The 20,908-nt window shown below is 41.6% G+C and overlaps 1 protein-coding gene across 1 annotated transcript; it reads right to left on the bottom strand.

Moving 5' to 3' along the window:
• Window positions 1–669: 669 nt before the first annotated feature.
• Window positions 670–19,541, bottom strand: fbxw11a (F-box and WD repeat domain containing 11a). Its single transcript, XM_080465826.1, has 13 exons — window positions 19,390–19,541; window positions 15,257–15,322; window positions 13,497–13,716; window positions 12,073–12,259; window positions 11,768–11,858; window positions 11,347–11,484; window positions 7,898–8,016; window positions 4,339–4,588; window positions 4,031–4,149; window positions 3,182–3,292; window positions 3,026–3,104; window positions 2,142–2,306; window positions 670–2,047 (listed from the first exon to the last, which is right to left on the bottom strand). The coding sequence occupies exons 1-12, from the start codon at window positions 19,426–19,428 to the stop codon at window positions 2,145–2,147; spliced, it is 1,581 nt and encodes a 526-aa protein (XP_080321952.1). The 5' UTR covers window positions 19,429–19,541; the 3' UTR covers window positions 670–2,047; window positions 2,142–2,144.
• Window positions 19,542–20,908: the final 1,367 nt, after the last annotated feature.

Raw genomic sequence — 20,908 nt, 5'->3', positions numbered from 1 at the left:
CATATTGAAAACACCCACACATTCATTCTGCTGCTTCCAATTTTTGTGTAGACGGGTCTCCATCGAAGAGACAAAGATGATAAATACACACTCACAGTCAGAACTACGGGATTGACTCGGACTGCAAGAGGAAGCCACTGGAAAATATCAAACCAACAAGCAAACTTCAAACAGGAAAGTCATGATCTTAAAATTAAGCTGGCGTATTCTCAGTGTGACAATACAGAGCTGGTATGCAGCGTCAACATGCATCTTCTCACAACAAAAAAGTTGCACACGAGCAAGTTTATCCTATGAATTTGAAGCACTAACACGTTGCCCAAAATCTGACAATTCCCTTAATATCATGTCTTAATGGGCTTGAATAATGACTTTTAACACAAAGTAAGGTCTGATGAGTGAGCGGTTGTGATCTGAGAGAGTTTGACTCAAGGCCAGCTCATAGACAGTTGACAAAATGTCGCATGTGCAGGTGTAATGCTCGTCCAATGACTACCTTTTGTAATGCAAACAAAAAAGTGCCAACTCTCAAAAATATGCTCATCTGCTTCTTTACATTTCTTACATATTCTGTTCCAGACAAAACAGACACAAACACACGCACGCACGCACACACACACACACACACACACACACAAACACGAACAGATGGACAATTAGACACTCATTCATGTTACAGTTGGCTCAACACTCCACCACTGTCAAGTACTTTATTCACAATAAGATCATTTTCTTTAAAAAATCATTTTTAATATACAACACAATTTTGGACAAGACAACTCCGTTTACAGCTAAATTTGAGCTCTTGAATTCCAGCTTCTCTCATAACCAAAGCAAGCACGTGATGTGGGAGAGAAAGGGACAGATGAACAAGGGTTAGAGGAAAGAATGAGGGACAGTGAGAGACAAAGAGAGAAAGAAAGAAAGGACCAGGGGAGAGAAAGAGGACTACGCTTAGTATGACTTTTGTACTAAGAACCAAAATACTCAAATAAATTTAGAAAATAACAGTAATAAAAAACAGTAAGAAAGTAAGAGTTAAAGAGGGGGGAAAAAAAAAGAAAAAAAAAAAGCAGAGGTCTACCAGGATGCTGTATCCAAGGCAACCTCACATGCATGTCTGTCTGTCTGACGCTTCGACTCTCTTCCGCCATTTCTCACAAAGTCCACATACACAAACACACACTCACGCAAACTTGAGTGTGTGTGCCCCCTTATTCCAAGTGAGTGTGCATCTCTGGGGGGGTTAGGGGCAAGGGAGCGAGGGGAGGGGGTGGGGCAGGGGAGTAGAGAGAGAGAGAGAGAGAGAGAGAGAGAGAGAGAGAGAGAGAGAGAGAGAGAGAGAGAGAAAGAGTCAGGGAGGAGTGAGAGGGAGTGAGAGGGAGCGGTGACCTTATCCCAAACCCATTTCTCCCTCATTCTCTCCCTCCACCTCCCATCCTTCCCTTCCCTTCTTCCCTGGAGCCGAGTAAAGAGTCTCTGTCTCCCGAATCGCAGCTCCGGTCATCCTCTGTCCAACTGTGCCACTGTTCTGTACTGTGTGAGTGTGTCTGCATGTGTGTGTGTGTGTGTGTAACATAATTATAAATATAGAACTATCAGCAATCTTGTCTCTGTGGAAAGTTGTTTTGACGGGGGCTGATAACTGAGGAACAGAAGTTGCTTTAAGTGACTTATGTCAGGTCTATGTTAATACTGTCAATAGTGTACTTTACAAAACATAACTTAGGAGTCAGAAGGTTAGCTTCTTGGGAGAGTCACGTTGATTCGGCGGTTGGGGAAACTTCAGTGTTGACTAGCGAGTGTGTGTGTGTGTGTGTGTGTGTGTGCGTGGGTGTGTGTAGTGGGAGGCAACGGGCACAAGCTGAAAGTCTGTCAGAACGGCCGGGGTGGGTAGCAGTGGTGGCCAGGGTGGGGTGGGGTCGGGGGGTGGACAGAGAGATGACAAGGAGGAAGGAGAAGAGATGGGCTCCTTTCCCTGACAGACGCATCCATCAGCCAATCAGCCCTGGGTTCCTCCAAGAAAGGATGCAGTGGATTGCGCCACCTGAGCAGGAGTGAAGAGAAGAATCAGCAGTGACTCGTGGTGGTGCGCAGCAAGATCAAAACTTTTCACAGAAAACATTCCAAACGCAAGGTACCTGCTATCTAGAAATATAGGTGTAGGTCCGGGAAGGAGACCGTCCCTCTGACTGGCCGTTGGTTGAGACGTTCAGGAAGTCCCAGATCAGGATGGTGTCATCGTGAGAACTGCTGATGATCTGAAACTCATCGAACTGCAGGCGGAACACACGGCCAGAGTGCTCCTGAAAACAGGAAGAGCGGAGCAGTCAGTCCACACTGCTTCACATTACAAAATACACGAGCACACCGCACCCTGAACAATTCCTCTAAATGCTGGACTCACTGAAAGCGATTGTGGTCTAGGAGCATTTTATTTGACAATTAGCAGCTTTGGTGTTAAAGTTTGAAATTAGATGTTGGCTGAAAAAAGTTTTATGGTTAACCAACTGATCTTCCTGAACACATTATAAGCAAATAGCACTCGTGCTTACTGATATTACAACAATACTGAAATTAAACTGACACATCCAAGCATGTTTTTCATTAAACTATTTTCACACTTTGTCTTCTTTCACTGATGTGAATCAATCATTTTCAGTATCTATCAGTTGATATATTTCTTATCGTGGGCTCATTTCGTTTTCCCTGTCCCCCCCCAGTATTATAAACAGTGGCGTTCCTCTTCTTCGTTCAGCCTTTGGCATTGTCGTCACTGTGTCCAGTTTGTTCTTGTCCCGTGTCGGGCGACACACTTTAAACCTAACGTGTGGTTGTAAATAATGTAGCGCAACCGTTTAGGTCGTTGTCCATGTGTCAACACGTCCTTGGGTAAAATACCAAACCCAAAAGTCTGAATGGAAGCTGTCAGCATAATGTGATGGATCGGATTTTATGCTGAGATGACACAAGAGGTAAAATGCACTGTACAAGTCGTGCCACCAATTTTTGCTCAGGTACTCACCACTAGAGTACGCAGGCATAATGTGCTGGCAGGGGCTCGTGGGTCCAAGGCTGCTTGCAGGTCCCACACCTTAATTTTCCTGCAGGAGGAGCACCGCCACATGTTAAAATGTCACCAAACAAACAGTCTCTGTGCAGAAGTGTTTACAAGACTCACCCGTCGTAGGCGCCACTGACGATCCTTTTGTTGTCGAAGCGAATGCAGCGCACCAACTCCTCGTGACCTTCCAGCACTCGCAAACACGCCCCACACTCTATGTCCCATAACCTGCAGAAACAAGAGGCCCCAGTAAACGCACAGCAATGAAGACACCTGGTCATTTTTACAGCGTAATCTGGGCTCTAATACTTTTCGAAACCATGTCACCCCAAAGCACAGTTCTTCAACACTCATCAATATTTTATATTTTTGAGGATATAAAAGTAAGAATGTCATGTTTGTCAAAATGACTTCTACAATGGAACCGACAGTTGGGCCGCAAGTTTTGTTACAATCTCAAGTAAACATTAAAATGAATTAAACAGCTCCTTTTGGTTGAAAATTGACAGAGACTGGGGTTATTTAGTTAGGGAGTGCAACTGCATCAATAACAGTAATAAAGAAAAGCACAGGTCTCCCAGAATTTAGACGGCGTGAAACCTCTTATCATAGCTTGCAGCTTTATAATTTGCGCTGAAAATCCCAGCTTTCCTTCACATACGCCTCAGATCCAGACAGGAAAAATGGATGACTTAACAAATGGCAGAACTTTGTGAAGCCAGGGAAGGCGGACCTGTCCCAGACAGGCTGACCGCCTCTGTGCGTGTGTTGGCGTGCAAGTACACACCATGGTAATTTCATCTGCTGTAGGGGGAGCGACATTTAAAGCTGCACTCGCAAAATACAATCAGCTCCCATTTTCAGCAAATTCCTGTCACACCTGCTCCGGTTTGTACGTCTTATGATGCCAATGTTTAAGTTACTTTTTTATTTTATTTTATGAGAGCCACTGAATCTCACACGCACCGGATTGTGTTGTCAGATGAGCCACTGACCACCAGGCGATCTCTGTACTGTAGACATGCGATTCCCCGCTTATGACCATTTAGAGTTCGGACGAACTCACATGTGCTGGTGCTCCATACCTGTCGAGGGAGCCACACAAAAACCTTCATGAAGCTATCAACAGTATTGAGGGAAGCAGACTTTTAGAGGGAATGCAAACACAAATCTGTGAAACTATAAAAAAACAAACAAAAAAAAAAAAACATAGCGAAAGTTCAAAATGATATTGAATAAATATTAAAAACCTGAGGAATGTTTATGTTTGTCACCTTGATAGTACGGTCCCCTGAGGCGGACACAATGTATTTGTCGTCAAAGTCGACCACATTGACAGCGGCTCGATGTCCCACCAGGACGCGACGCAGGCCGATGTCAGTCGGCGAAGCCATGTCCCAGACTGCAATCGAACGGTCCTTGGAGCACGTGACCATCAGGCCGTTGGCGAAACGCAGGTGGAGAACTGCCTCATTGTGATGGATCAGTGTGTTCAGTACCTCACCCGTCGTCACCTCCCACACCCTGTGGTGCAGCAGAGGAAGGAGGGCCGAGGAAAACAGCGGAGGGACAGAGAACACAGAGATGCCAGTTAGACCAAAGGTTGGGGGCAAAAGTCAGGAAAGTAAGAAAAAGATACAGTGGGATGAGAATTTAAAAAAAAAAAAAAAAAAAAAAGGAATGTTGAGGGAGCGGTGCCAAATGAGCAGGGGTGATAACAAAGGGGTGAGAATTGTGGAAAGAAAAATGAGATGGGTCCAGGAGAAAGAATGATCAGGAAGAACGGAGATATGGAAAAGACATGTAACGAAAGAAGAGGAAAAGGAAAACAATGGAGACACAGGGGAGAAGCTTATTTATTGGTTCTGCAATGCAGAATGACTCCAGTTGCACATGTGTGCACGCACGAGCGCCTGTTAAGAACACGTTTCTGAACTGCACCGCTGGGCACTTGAGAGGCAAATGCAAAACACATTGGAAAAGATGACAAGCAAACCTACAAACAAAGTGCCTGTCAAGCTGTTACTAAGGAAGTGAAATCACATTTTCCTTGGACGCCGACCAGCAAGTACGCCTGAAGTGTGAAGTAATAAGAGAATTAATGTTGAGCTTCTGTGTGCAGTAGCCAAACAAGTGTCAACATACGCACACATGCCAGGCCTTAAAATATCTGCAATAAAACAGATCCCTTTATCTGCGGTGCTGACAGTAAATCTAAGTCATAATAAATAACAAACTTAATTACTTTTATTACAACTTTGAGTTGATTTAATGATCGACCACAAGGAGCGGAGAGCAGCAGATGTGGATACGTTGTTTTAGTCTGCAAAACAGACAAAGCCATACAGCATGGGGAGTGTACTACATCCTGATCTATGGGAAGCGTAATGAGCTTTATCGAGCTTTTTTTTTTTTTTTAAAGGAAGCTTCTTGCATAATGGGAGTAATCACACTGAAAACCAAATGAGTATTTAAAAAAAAAAAAAAAAAAGGAGTGTGCAAACGACGGCAAACTTCAATTGGCTCGTAGCATATTCTAAAATGTAAATGAAATGCTATTCACACATGAAATAAGTTTCTCAACAAATACAGAGGTAAATACTCCAAACTGTTGTTGTTGCTTGGTCAGAAATTGCACAACTCAGTGACACACTTCACCTCCGGCGAGTGTCCCTGCTGTTTGTATACTTGTCTGTAGGTGAAAAACAGTTTATATGCCCCCAGACTTAAATGAAGTGCACTTTATCAGTGTTTAGCAGACACGCATGAGACACTGTGTCTGAAGTCGAAAGAAGGTTTTGAACAACAGCTGTTCACTGCTGATAAGGAAACAAGTCATTGGTGGTTTTAGTGCATTTGTCTGTGAGCTGTTTATTCAGTTTGTTCATATTCAGTGTTTAATGGGGACATGGCGCAACATTTATCACACTAGATAAAACCAAAAATACAGTATATTATGTGTGTTGTCCCAAACCATTCCTGTTCTGTTTATTGAGGGCTGCTGATAGAAAGAATCCAAACCAAAGAGGAGTTGATTCTGTCGAAGATCTCGAGCCTCACTTGAATATAGATGTTATTCAAAGCTTTTCAAATGTCTTTTAAACATTTTTGACTTCACAAAGTACCACTCATTTGTCCCCTTTTGGTCTAAAAAAAAAAAAAAAAAAAAAAAAAAAAAAAAAAAAAAAGCCTCCACCTACTGGCCGGAAACGGTATTTACACATTTTAAACTACACAAGTTGAAGTCTATTTCATTTAGAAGGAAATGTCCAATCTTCTTTTCGACTTAGGCTGCATGGGGTTATTTCATAAAGTCACAATCAGTTGTGTTTAATGCAGAAGTTAAGGTAAAATCCAGCTTTAGTGTAAATTCGCTATTATCAGTGACTATGTACAGGTGCCTCTCTATCAATATCAATTTTACATCAAAGCTTATGTCATAAGCATAAAAATAACAAAAGTGTTTACCTTTTAGTTCAGCACAAAGTTGCTCGCATTTTCTAAACTAACATTGAGGAATTAAGGGCACTGTTAAAAATGTCGACGTCCATAGTTTTTACTATTGCCCCGTCTCAAATCCCAATGTTACTGAAGGGCAATAGGTTTGGAATATATCAGTTTTTTGTGATAACAAACACATTCAGTTTGTAAAAGTTATATATTCCGATAAGTTAACTGAACGTATTCAAACATCTGCAAACACAGTGCATAATGTGGGCAGTGGGCAGGGAAGTGTGAGTTTTATGTTTTTATACGACTGAGACCAGGGATCTGCAACCTGCACATGTAGCTCTTTGACCCTTTTGTAGTTGCTTTCCAAAGCTTTCACTAAATTATCCCTAAATAAACATTGTATCCTATTTTTATTTTAAAAGGGGTCACTTTCCAAATTATTTCTATCTCTTGGATGAAAAAAGGCTTTAAAAAAAGCACAACTAAAATGTGAGAAGATTCTTTTTCTAAAAGTCAACAAAGGCGTAAAAATGGATAAATAAACAAGCAAAACTGCTTAGAAAATAAATAAAATGTCCTTCCTGTAGCCATAAGTATTTATAACTGCCCCCTGTATATAGTGTTCTGTGTTTTGGTTAATTTCATCCTTTCTGTTCTTAGTTCTACATCAAACCTGGAATATATCAATATTCAAAATTACATATTTAATTTTTATTCTGGTTTGATATTCAACTTTCTATTTATTCTGCGTGGAGCAATTCTTAAAACGGAATTTCCATCTCGGATAAATAAACCATTTCTAGTCTAATCTATTCTATTGTAAAATGTCAAAATTGTCAGAAAAATGCTGGAAAAGAAGGATGAAGCTGCTAAAATTCGGCACAAATTAGTTTTTTCACAAAATGTTCACATTCCGAAACTGGAATTGAAACATAAATGCTACATAAGATACATTTGTTTACAACTTTAAAGCTGTGTTACACTCATTTTAAAGGTTAAACGTGTTTTGTGGATCCAGGAATAATTTGATTTGGTGGGAAAACACACAAAAAAAAAAAAAAAACACTCCTTTGCTCAAAAAGGTTGCAGATCCCTGCCCTAGACGGTCCTCATAAGTAGGACACTGCCTTTAAGGGGCATCAGGGCGTACTCTGCGCTGTTGTTCTGTTTGGCATCTGCAGATGGTCACCTGCTTTCTGGTCTGCTGATGAAGTCAAGCAACATGTGTTTGAGCTGATTAAGAGCAGAAATGGAAATCAATTCAGCACACCACTGCCTTGCAAACTATTCCTCCTTGTTCATGACTTCTGGACTGATTTGATGAACAGTCTTCCATTGAATGATTGTCTACCGAATGAAGTGTGTGGAAGTGTTTCCTACCTGACCGTTGAGTCAGAACTCCCGGTGACAATGACCCTCTCATCATACTGAAGACACAATACTGAGCCTGTGTGACCGGTCAATATCTTCAGACACTCCAGAGACTGCTTATCCCAGATCTAAAGGAGGACAAGAAGGACATGAGCAAAACCCGGGGAGAGATTTTAACAGAGGAAGACAGAGAGAAAGTGGAAGAATAAGTGGATTTGCAAAAAGGATGCAGATTTGGGTCAGGCTAAGAATGGCCTATTATCACAGCAGTGCTCATGCACCGTTCATGCCCCATTTCCCTACTGCTGTGCTGAGCTCCAAGGCTCCATAAGAACCATTCAGCTCTTCTCTGGTGTGCATCAGCCTCCTCCATAACAATAACAAGACAAATCTGTTCCTCACCTCCCGCTTTTCAACCCCTCCTCCTCCTCATCGTCTTCCTCTCCTCTCCTAGGCCACACAGATAAGTGGAGAACACAACGAGCCTGGTGTTCAGGCCTTTTATCCCATAATTCACTTGTGCTCGGTCTCAGTGTTTGCTGGTTCAACCCGGTGCAACACACAATAACGCGATAAGCCACATCGAGTCACAAGGGGAAAAAAGAATCAATTGAAAAGATATACAATCGCAGGTTGGAATAAAGCAACCACACATATAGTAGATGTTTTTCTCTAGGGAAAAATCTTTTGACTATTGTGTTAAAAAACTATAAATGTGATCAATGTTAATTTCGTTTACATATCTGTGTGGAGCTATGTAGTAAACTGATACACAGCAGTCGAATTTATCAAGTTGGTCAAACTAATTCTACTTCATGGGCCACATACAGCTCATTTTCATCCTGACTGAGTCAAACCAGTTAAATAAACTTTACTCAAAATTTCCCCTTGTTTTCATACAAAGTGTTCAAAGTACAATTCGAAAAAGTCAGTGTTCATGTTAATTCTCTCGCTGAGCTTTCACTGCGTCATCACCGAGCTCTCAGCTCAGGTCTCAGTGTTGTGTCCGCTGCTCTTACTAAAACACTGGGATATCCACAGAAAGAATTGGAAACTGTTTGTAATTGAAACCTAAAGTTCAAGGGTTACACTTTGAAATATCACCACGTCGACCAGATTCAACCCTCTGGCTGCAATTTTAACCCGAAGGTCATATGTCTGATCCCCCTGGCTTTTGACAATGCTTTGTTTTGACGAATAAGAGAACAGATACAGTTTTCCCTTTAGTAGACTTTGATTTTATCTCCATGCACAAAAACATCAGTTCTGAAACACTGAGACGACGGTCCCCATACATTTTGAAAAAACAAACAGTATGTTATTGATAAAGACTTGTTTGAAAAGCTTAACTGAATCCCTTCCTTTAATGCCTGTTACATGTACAGTTGTGCCCATAAGTTCACATACCTTGGCAGAATTTATGATTTATTTGGCCATTTTATTAAGAGATAATCTCAATAATAAGGGGAGACATCTTTCTTTCACTCATGGTTAGTGGTTGGGTGAAGCTATTTATTATCAAACAATTGTGTTTACGCTTTTAAAATCCTAATGACAACATAAACTACCCAATGACTCTGATGAAAAGTTTACATACCCTGGAGAGTTTGGCCTGATAACATGCACACAAGATGACACGAATGGCTACTAAAGGTAATCATCCTGACCTGTGATCTGTTTGCTTGTAATCAGTCTCTTGTGTGTATAAAAGGTCAGTGAGCCTTTTGGCTGCTGACGGACCGTCACATCTTTCATCCAGTGCTGCGCTGACGTTTCTGGCTTCAGAGTCACAGGGAAAGCCAAAGAATTGTCAAATGATCCTTGCGAAAAGGCAACTGAACTGTATAAAACAGGAAAGGGATGTATATAAAAAGATATCCAAGGATTTGAGAATGCCAATCAGCAGTGTTCAAACACTAGTTAAGAAGTGGAAAATGAGGCATTCTATTGAAACCAAACCACAGTCAGGTAGACCAACAAAAGTTTTAGCTACAACTGCCTGGAAGAATATTCAGGATGCAAAGACAAACCCACAAATAACTTCCGCTGAATTACAGGACTCTGAAAAATTAAAAAAGTGGTGTGGTCTGTTTCTAGATGCACAATAAGGTGTCACTTAGAAAAATGGGCCGCATGGTTGAGTCGCCAGAAGGGAGCCATTACTATGCAAATGCAACAAAGCGTGGGACAAACAATATGCCAAACAGCACAGAGACAAGCCTCAAAACTTCTGGAACAAAGCCATTTGGAGTGATGAGACCAAAATTGAACTTTTTTGGCAAAAACATTTTCAGAGGAATCAACCAGGTCAAAAAGGGCTGAAATGAATCAATATAATCAATTGAAATCGATTGATAAAATAATTGTCAACTAACTTAGACATCGATTAGTTGGTAAATAATATTTTCCCCCATAAGCACCCTCTTTTTTGCCCTCAATTACTGTAGTAGTAAACCACCTGTGGCAGTAATCTACCAGCACAGCAGAAGAGGCAGCCAACAGCCAATAGTAGGCCTTGATTTGCATCACTTGTGCCAAAGCACTGTCAATGCTGAAAGCATGGCTATGGCGGATACATCAGCAGGAAAAAAACTTTATGAAAAAAAAAAGTCAAGTGTGGGAGCACTTCACACTGAACCCACAATTAAGACATGAACTGCAAACTGAGAGAAGGTTGAGCAATAATTGGACATGAATATAAACTGCTGTCTCATTGTGTTCTTTTTGAGCTGTGTTTTACAGACCTTAAAATAAATGCACAATTTGCTTGTTTTTTTTTCCCTTCATAAAAATATGTTCTTAATAAACTACCTGAGTAAATTATTCATCCTAAACAAAAAAACTGGAGGTGGATCACTAATATTTTGGTTGGTTGATGGCAAGATGAATGCAGCATGTTATCAGAAAACACAGGAGGAAACTTTGTCCTCATCAGCCCGGAAGCTGCACTTGGGACGTAGTTGAACGATCCGAAACACAAGGCCAAGTCGTCCGGTCATTGACGACAGCAGATTAAAGTGACGGTCCTGGAGGAGCCATCTGAGACGCCTCACCTCAATATCATTGAGGCCTGGAGAGACAGCTCAAACGTGCAGTTCCTGTAAGACAGCTCAAGAATTTCCATGAACTGGAGGCTTCTTGACAAGAGGAGTGGGCAGCTTTAACGTCTGGGAAAATGAAGAGCCTCATCCACAACTGCCACAAGCTAAAGGAGGCAATAGATGATATTAAGAACTGGGGTATGTCAACTTTTGATCCAGGTGATTTGGGTAGTTTCTGTTGTCATATTGATTTAAGAAAAAAGTAAAACACAGTTGTTTGATGATAAATGGCTTCACCCAAACACTAACCATGAGTAGAAGAAAAGTTTGTGTGTTATTCATATTCTCTGAGAAATGGCCAAGAAATCATAAATTAAGTGACCGTTTGAGATATTCAAGCCTTTAAAACAACCGTACCTTGATGGAATTGTCCCTAAGGCCACTGATGATTTTATCGTCGTCGTACTGGAGGCAGTAAACACCTTTACTGTTTTCTGAGCGACACTGAATCCTCTGCAAGTTGTGTCTGCCACATCGCCAATTCGCCTCAATAGTCTGTTGGGAATACAGAGAAACAAATGAGAACGATCCACAACAATGAGGTCACGTGATCAGATCAGGCAAAATGAAGAGTGACTGTGAACCTAATGAGATTCTCATATGTCAACAGTACTGTATGAACTCTGAAACGTGACAAACAAATCAAGTCATCTCATTTAAAAGGATGTTTTATCACTCTCTAACAAGCTTTGCCGCCTTTGATGACAATGTACGGAGCAGTTTCGACAACCAACACCGTTCGTTTGTTCAAATAGTCTGTTTAGCAGTTGTGCCTTACCTCTATGTCTTGAATGATCTTGGGATAAAGGGAGTGATAGTAGGAGTTGGGTGGGACTTCTGACGTGCGGTTTTTGAACAAATATTTCTCCCTAAGGGAAGGAAAACAAAACAAAGACTTTATTTCTTTTTTTTTATTTCATTGGCAAGAAAACATTAAAGAACAAAATATTACCGTACTTTCCTCTTTCACTTAATTTCTTTTTTTTATATATAAATTACCCACAGCATCAAAGTACATTCATTTCATTCTTCCAGCTTCAGTCAGTATCATGTCCAAATGAAGGAGTGTGAAAGTTTTCTCACCACTGGTGTCTCTCCGACAGGCCTTTCCAGAGCGGGTCGGTTCGGACCATGCGTTCAATGAGCTTCTTCCACAGCATACCCTCGGAGATGACCCTCTGCCATTCCTTACACACCAGCTCTGCCGAGCACAGCGAGCGCGCGTCCAGGAATGACAGGATGTTCTCCGCTATGTGATCCAGGCCTTGGGCTAGCGAGACAGGAAGAGGAGGTGGTGAGTATGTGCAATAAAATAAAGATGACTTCATCTGCCAAGTCTTCATATTCGCCAAATAGGATAAGTCAAGATGGCCGATTACCACAAATATAAGAAAGTGGGATTTTTAAATGGATGTAAAGTCAATCTGTATTTGTAGTTTCATATTCGGCTTCTGCAATTATGCAGACTTATGCATAATTGCAAAATAGGGGCTCCAAGGTGCTGGAAGTGATCTGCTCATGACTGAGCCAGTCCAACAGAAAGTGGAGGCAACGATTGATGACTTTGTTCGGATTCCACGCATCCAACGTTGAGCAGAAAATGCAATGTGCAGAGAACACAAAGAAACATGTTTGTACCAAAAGTTTGAGGACTGCAAACTGCCTCCAACAGGCGGGAGCGTGTTTTAAGAGTGAAATAGTCTAATAAAGTATTCAATCATGTCTTGAATGAATCAAAATATTAAATGTTAATCAGCAGATGTTACAAGTTTATTACGTCCACCAAGGACTTTTTCCACCAAGGACTTTTTCTGAGTCCAGGTCAACCTTTGGCAGACATCAGAAGTCTGATTGTTCTTGTTGCAATTAATAAATATTCATGTTCTTGGCACTACATTTAGCTTTAATGTCAATTTCCTCTACTTTTTTTTTTCTTTTCAAACAGAGACTTAAGCCACAACCAACACATATCTTTAATTTATCAAATTTACACTGAAATTCATGAATAAAACCACTGTACACTTGGTTGTAAGCACTTCTAAAATGTAAATAAACTATACTGCAAATTGTCTGAACGGCTCTTGAAAATCCTGGAAGGTTAATATTTCACTCTGCTTCAACTTCTGTCAGATTGAAGCCTGAAGGAGCTGTTAATGCTAAATGACATTAAAATACAGTAGAGACTAAGGATTTTGGTGTACAATTACTACTCCCCTCATTTAAGCAGATTTGGTGCTATGGAACCTTTTTACCCCCTTTAGCACTTTTTGATGCCGATTTCCACATAACATTATCCCGTTGTGCCTATGCACATTGTCACGATCTAAATCTATTAGGCATGTTGACATGCTATGAATTTCACCTATTATTATGGTTAAAAACACAAGATGACACATATCAACTGCTAAATAGTAATAAGCTATTCAACAGGTAAGAAGGAATGTCATTATACAGGATTTGCCGACACTAAACGCTATATTAGCGTCATGTTGGAGCTGTGAGTGTACCTGGCAGCGCAGTGATGAAATCCCTCTGCAGCATGGGTTTGAGGTAGGAGTTGATGTGGCCGTGCTGGTAGTGGCACATACGGGAAATCAAGCGCTCGACGAACTCCACCTGGTCGGCTTCCGACCACTGGTCGAACAGGGCGATGCAGTGCTCCTTCTCCTTCTCATAGTTCCCCTCTGACGGACGTTTGCGGGACCCAACAACAGGGCCATTACTAGGCTGTAAAGTTCAACAAGACAATAGGACTAATTATTTTTTCTCTCTCAAGAAGCAGCATAACATGCACGGAGAGAAGACTGCAAGACAGGTTGTCATTCACGCCCATTTAAAACGCAGCTGAAATTTTTTTTTAAACTTTCTATGAAAATAATGAAATGTATTTAACTGATGAGTAAAGTTTTGAAAAAATAAATCATTGCCATCTTTAAAGTTTGTAAGTCTATAAACGGCCTGAAATGGAGAGTGTGAGTATAGAAGAAAAATACATAGCATTGATATACTTACACCTGAAATGTATTTGCCATTAGGAGTTTAGAGTTTTTTTTAACAAAAGGGAACACGGAAGAACAAAAATACCTTTTTTTTTTTTTTTCTTTCAATGTCTTGCATATTGCAAAGGTTTATGCACACATAAAGGCATTACAAAGTTTTCTTTTTTTACTCAACACACTCACTAAAGGTCTCAAACTGAAATGTGAGAGAGAGTTTCACTAAAGTTCAGTATTTTTCCCCACAGTTGCATATAATGATTCTAACTGCTTTATTATTCATGTTAATAACGTACTTGTTTTTTTCACCTGTCTTTTGGTGTTATAATTCTATTGTATGGTATAACAGATGGTTTCGAACCCCGGGTCCAGGACCCATTGGGGGTTTTGAGGCTTTGCCTGCAACGAGGATGTCAAAATCAGATTTCACTGAGAAGACAAAAAAAAAAAAAAATCACTTTCTAGAATCTAGAGCAGACTGAGCAAACTGCCCAGTGTTTGTTGAAGACTTTTCATGTTGTATGTTAGTGATAGTGTTCACCACAGTCTGCTGGTCACATACTGTGAAACAGCCATAGAGATCCCATCCATTCACTACTTTATCAAACTCTGGGTGTCAGGGAGCCAATCCCAGCTGACTATCCGGAAAGGCCTTAACAGATACTGTGCATCATTGTAAACAAAGCGGGACAGTCACACACTGTCACATCTACATGCAAGGGCAAACTGGAATAACCAGTAATCCTCAACATTATATTTTTGGAGGAAACTAGAACTTCCAAGCCCAACAAGGACTTGAACAAACCCCGCCAGATACAATATTATTGGTCATTTGTTCAAATTGTAATACGCTGAAAAATTTACTACAACAGCGCAACCATGAGAATCAGTGCCTGGTGAAAGAAAGGAATTCATCCTAATAGAGGCACTTTGTGTATTCATCCAGAAAGTTTCTCATTTAATATATTATGGTTATGTAACATGACGGTACAAAGGAATGTAATATCCTGTGTAAAATATTGAATAATAATTATAAAGTTTAAAAACACATATTGCTCCTGTCATGCACTTGCTAACATGAAGAAAGCAAGTATAAAAGTTTATAATGGTTCACCTCAGATTGAAACGTCAATACAAAATATGTGGTCTAATGTGTGTACTATAATCTTCAAACCTGCAAGGGTTTTATAAATGAAATTACTTTCAAGCCAGGGAATGCTTTAACCTCAATTGGGATATTTGAGATGCAGTGGTTCGCAACAAATGCACACCTTGAGAACTGTGTTCTTCTTTGGCGACAGGTCGTCGAGGTTCTGTGACTCCATCCCTGATGTGTTCTGTGAATAAAGAACAAAAAAAAACACACAGAAGGTGTAGGTCAGCGTCTTGCCATCACCCACTCTGTTACAGGCATCGTCAGAGCCAGGGGCAGCGGTGTGGATAGCGCTCAACACAAGAGTGCCACAGTCACAGCCAAAGAAGAGTAATCATCAAGAGTTTGGAGTCGTGCACGCACAAACAGCCGTGCTTACAAACACACAAACACGGATACAGAGTGAAATAAACTCATTGGTACAACAAAAGGCTCCTTATCTGCTGGCTGGTCTGTGATGTGAGCTAAGTAGTCTGGACAGGAAATTAAAGTGCAAAAGCTCAAGTATGTCACTGGCATCGACTGGCTGTAATGAAGAAGCACTTACTGAAGGTAAAGAACACTGAGGTATCCAGAACTCATTCATTTCTTACATGTTTTTGCAAATGAACTGCATACAATAATACACTACACGGACATGACACATGTACAACAATAATTCACATATTGATCATGACACATACTCATCCCTGTTTAGTTATTCTTGTGTATCAACATTTCCCACCATCTGGTAAATATTTCTTTGGTTGTCTTAGACAGAATATCACCTTAAAGCCATCATTAATAACTATAATACAAACACAGAGGCACAATCTTACTATTGAATGTGCTGACATGAAAGCCTAGCACTGAATAACATACATATTCTTTAAACGGACAGTACACTACACAAACACAAGAGCACGACCAGGTAACTGCTACAACTAAAACATTAATGCACAGATAAAATGGTACCACTGTAAAGGACACATAAGACCTTTAAAAAAAGAAAAATGCAAGGAACCATTGTAAATCAGAGTGGTGCAATGATACCTGAACCAAGGTCAGTCCCTGAAAACGGCTATGATTGCAGAACAACCACATGAGACTCAAGTTGTTACATTACACTGTGGAAATCCAAGTCTTTGAGGTTTAACTAGTGTCCTGGATAGCATTATAACTAAGTTATCACTTCTTTGTTTTAACCCAAAAGTACTCATTTACAGCATAAAAAAGCTGTTCCAGGTTTATTGGCTCTAGTTATTTTTGACTCGATGTTCATGCTACATGTAGAAAGAAACCAACAGAATATATCAGTGGTTGTAATCAACACAACCGCACATACAAAATGTCAAGCGCTGCGACCAAAGCACACAGAACAAGAAGTCAGAATGGCCTTGCTGGTTTTGATGATCATGCAGAGCAGAAGATAAAGATGTTAGAAGAAATATTAGACGGACTCAGTTAAGCCAGGCAGGCAAGCAGGCAAGCAAGCATGTAGCCTCTCAGAGCTTGAAGGAAGACCCCCCACCTCGGCCCTCACACCTCCAGGTAGAAGAGGAGAAAATGCTACTCCTCAATGCATGGTATTCCTCTGGTACCTCCTGTCATTCACTACTCATTTTAAAGTCAAGAATTTAAACCAAAAGCTAAATTCATTAATACAGACTTTTGGCGTGCTCACAGTACTGTGATTTAACAGGAGCCGACAAAAGTCTGGTAGCTTGTAAAGCAGAAACTTTCAAGCAGGAAGAATTTGAGGATGCACCAGAAAAAAACCAGAGAGCAGAGTGCTTCCAACGGGGAGGAAAGTACAACGAAAGGTGAGGAGGTAGGAGGGTGAGGGGGTGTGCGGGTGCACTTTCTGCACCGAGGTGGCATGAGGAGAGGGTGAAGAAAAGTGATGGGTGGGGAGATGGTGAGGGAGGAAGGGAAAGGAGGAGGAGGAGGAGGAGGAGGAGGAGCAGCAGAATTAAGAGGAGAGAGGCAGAACCTGGTTGTGAGCCCGGGTGGAGGGGATGCTCTGCAGGCACCTGAGTGCACACAAACTCTCAGCCACCGAGGAGCAGCCCAGCCAGAGAGAGCGAGGCACAGAGCACTGTGTGAAAGAGAGAGAGGAAGGGAGGAAGGGAGGAGGAGGAGAACCAAGTGGACAGGGTGAGGGAGGAAGAGAAAGGGAAGAGCAAGAGACCAGAGATGGGAAGTAAAGGAAAAGAGGAGAGGCGGGTTTGATGAGGGGAGGTTGCAAGGAGATAACCAAAAGAGATGCATGAGTGTCAATGAATGGACAGAGGAGTAAAGGTGGAGGGGATTTGGTGAGGAATAGGACCAGTGGAGTGTGGCATGTGTAATAACACAGAAATAATGGATAAACAAATAAGGTTTGAGTTAAAATTGAGAGGTGGTGAGTGCATAACCATCAAAAAGTGAAGAGAGAAGAAGGGAGGAGGTGGGGGGGATAGTGAGGGGAAAAACCAGTATTAGAGCTACACACATTGGCACAGTGAGCGCAAGAACACACACACACTCAGTCACACACAAGGTACAGACTGGTAAACATACACACAGAAGCATTATTAAACATGAACAGGGTGGGGATAGGTAGAGTACAGGGAGGGGCAATGGGATTATTGAGTCAATCACTGTCCTATTCGGACAGATACCCCAGTCACTGTTCTGCCATCCCCACTCTCATGAGTGGTTAGTGAATAACACTGGAACGTAAAATCAAATCAAACAAACACAACCCAGATGAAATTCAACATTCCCTGTGTACCCATGCAGGTTTAGAGGGACTTTCTCTGTGAAATCCTGACTCTCTGAACTAAAAGGTTTCGTGAACATGTCTTCGTTGATTTCATATTATCAGTGAGCACTATTACCAATACCATGTTTGTGAAACTCGTGCTCAAATGTGGCTTTAACATGACATCAAATATTATATTGTTTAAACTCGTGAAAGTCTGGTAGGATTATAATACACTACAAAGCTTGTGTCACTATGACTGTGATAAGTTCCTCTAAACAGTCTAAAAACGTTTCCTCAACCTCCACCCATTGAAATACCAGCCTCTCACTCGCAGGACTGGTCCACAAAATATATAACATATTATAATATAATATATTCGTTTCTAATAGTAACTTGGGAGGGGGGGGGGGGGGTGTATTGAAAGCAACGTCTGGTGTGTAGATCAGACTAAGTGCAAGCTGTGCCAAAATGTAGGCGATTACCTTCAAACTATGTCCACCCCAAAGCTTCAGTTCAACCAGAAAACTTTATCTGTCTCCTCTTATCGTCTAATTGACGCCTGCCTGACGAACCACTTTGACCCCCCGTGATGTTGAAGTTAGCTTTTAGCAGGCTAACGCCAGCTTCCCTGCTTAGCTTATCGGAGCAGCCGATCGTTCAACATGGAACAAGGAAGCTTATCAAATGAATCTAACTGCATGTTCGGGGGAGCAGTGTTTTATTTTCCATTGGCTTTTAGTCCACTATAACTTAAGAAACAAATCTATCGACTTGGAACAGTATATTTCTCCCCTATGGTAATTAGAGACCTGTCAAGTGTAACTAGCATATTTAGCACGCTAGCCACAGAGCTAATTGCTAACGCTAATCGTACTAACGCTGTGAATGAAGAAGCAACACTTCCTTCTACGCACTTGAAAAAATATAAACAGACGAGGAGCGCGTCGATATCATCCCGGCTAGTTTTACTCATACGGTGGAATATGTTCGACGGCACTACACTTCTGAAACCGCGGACGGTGCCTGGCCACAGGGCCAATAATAAAGGATCGCTGCTGTAGATTTTCGTGCCTCATCGCCAGTGTTAGCTGGATGCTAGCTGAGCATCAGACAGGGCCCAGTTAAAGTGGCGCAGCGTCACCGCAGTGAACGCTACCCCGGCAATCCTCGGCTGTCTCCGGCCGACGGCTGAACATCAACCGCCTCCATTTCCCCGAGATTTACAATTTCCCAGACAAGCAATGTTTGATTGAGGGACGACAGTCAATATTGTCATGGTCTTTCTTGTCAACTAAAACATTAATTCGGGGCATTCTTAGCGAAATGTATCGATAATTTCAGGCCCTCCCTCTGATTTCTGGTCCCCCTCCTCCTCCTCCTCCTCCTCCTTTCTCCTCCACCGCAACGACAAGCCGCTTCAGCCCGTTCCTGCCGTGGAATCGAGCCTCGGCGCCTTTTCCCGATAAAACACTCACAGTAACCCCGTAGCGTATCCCGGGTGCCATATTGGGAAAAGATCTTACCATCAGTTCCACCGTTTTGTCCTCCATCTCCGGCTCCATGTTGACGATCCCCCCCGAAACTCGCTATGAAAATGGAAACCCAGCCCTGCGTCGGCGGCCCGCAAATTCAGAGACGTCATTCACTCGGCTCAGCCACACGGCTCCGGTAGGGCAGTGTCAGAGCGGCGGATGGGGGGACGGAACGCCCATGCAGCCCAGACGACCGCTCATTCGTCACATTTTGTCTAAAAAGGCGGGGCTTCACTGCTATGCTTTTTATTGATTGGCTCGCCGTGCTACCAAGGCTTCCCCGGTGACTCCCCCAAACAAAAAGGCAAATGGATGAAGATGCTGTTGCTATCCTGAAGAGGAATACACTAAGGCAAAATCAATCATCCGCATAGCTTTGCAATACGAGATGCAGCAGGATGTTCGGGTGCTTTATTGTGCTAGGTGTGATTAAAATGTATGTTTCATACACAGCCCTTTGAGGCAGGGACATGCCATGTAGCGATAATTATAGAGTGACTGCTGCTATATGTTGGAATGAAATGTGCTAAAATTTTGCAAAGCATAGTTTATCAGTGCATTTCCTTTCAAAGAAGCATTCAGGCAAAACCCCCAGGTTAATGAATGGTTAAAATAAGTGCAACTGAAGACGGAGCGGGATCGTCATGTGACATGATAGTTGCACACAGCTGCTACAGCCAAGCACGCTCCAATAATTAAATGACTGCAGGACGAAACCGGGCGACACATGAACATTGACCATTTAAATGAACCTGTTCCAGGTTTCATTCATTCGTATGATTCATGAAGCGCTGCAATCCGTGTTCTCAGACACAACCTCAGTTAACACCATCCCTTACCTTAGTTCACCTCTCTTGACGCGTTCCCAGTGAGTCCCAAGAGGCTCTCAGAACAGAATTTCTGACCACCCTATCCTGAAATTCTTCTTTGATGCCGTTACACCATCTGGACATGACTATTTGGTGTTTTTATGCTGTCACGAGCAGGATGTTTTTCTTCACCAAAGCACTTTGTCAGACAATCCATCATACACTGTAGTACTTATGACATGAATGATTTAAGGATGAGGATGTTTTCTTGAAAAAAAAAAAAAATCCACAGGAAGGCTTTCCTTTTTACAATTAGAAATTCAAATTACGCCCCAATTTTTTGGGCTTGTTTTCTCAATGTAATTTAGAGCAATGCAAATATAGGTTCTCAATGAAAATGTTAGAAAAGTCCAAACACTATCAAATAATATATACATTTCTAAATAAATGTGAAGTGGTATTATTGCTATTGAAATTCAAAAAATTATTTCAAGTTGGACACAAGGGGGAAACTCTCCAGATAACCCAGCTGAAATAACACGCACATTTACCTCTAAGGACTGTCAACATATTCTGATGTACACAGAAACGCAGCTCATTTAGTAATTCGTCAAAACAACACGCATTGACAAGTGACAACACAGCAGATGAGAAGGTAGCAATGGTTTTCAGCAGTTCAAATTTAATACTTTGTCCCCCTT

This window comes from Lipophrys pholis (genome assembly GCF_963383615.2).
Source record: "Lipophrys pholis genome assembly, chromosome: 6".
Lineage (NCBI taxonomy): Eukaryota > Metazoa > Chordata > Actinopteri > Blenniiformes > Blenniidae > Lipophrys > Lipophrys pholis.
This window is presented reverse-complemented; position numbering and strand designations above follow the sequence as displayed.

Bases quoted from the DNA above. Each gene is read 5' to 3' on its own strand.
- fbxw11a (XM_080465826.1), bottom strand. From the start codon at position 19,428: ATGGAGCCGGAGATGGAGGACAAAACGGTGGAACTGATG. The intron at 11,485-11,767 runs GTAAGGCACAAC...TATTCCCAACAG, and splicing joins AGATCATTCAAGACATAGAG to ACTATTGAGGCGAATTGGCG. The intron at 4,150-4,338 runs GTGACAAACATA...CTCCCTCGACAG, and splicing joins CAGGGGACCGTACTATCAAG to GTATGGAGCACCAGCACATG.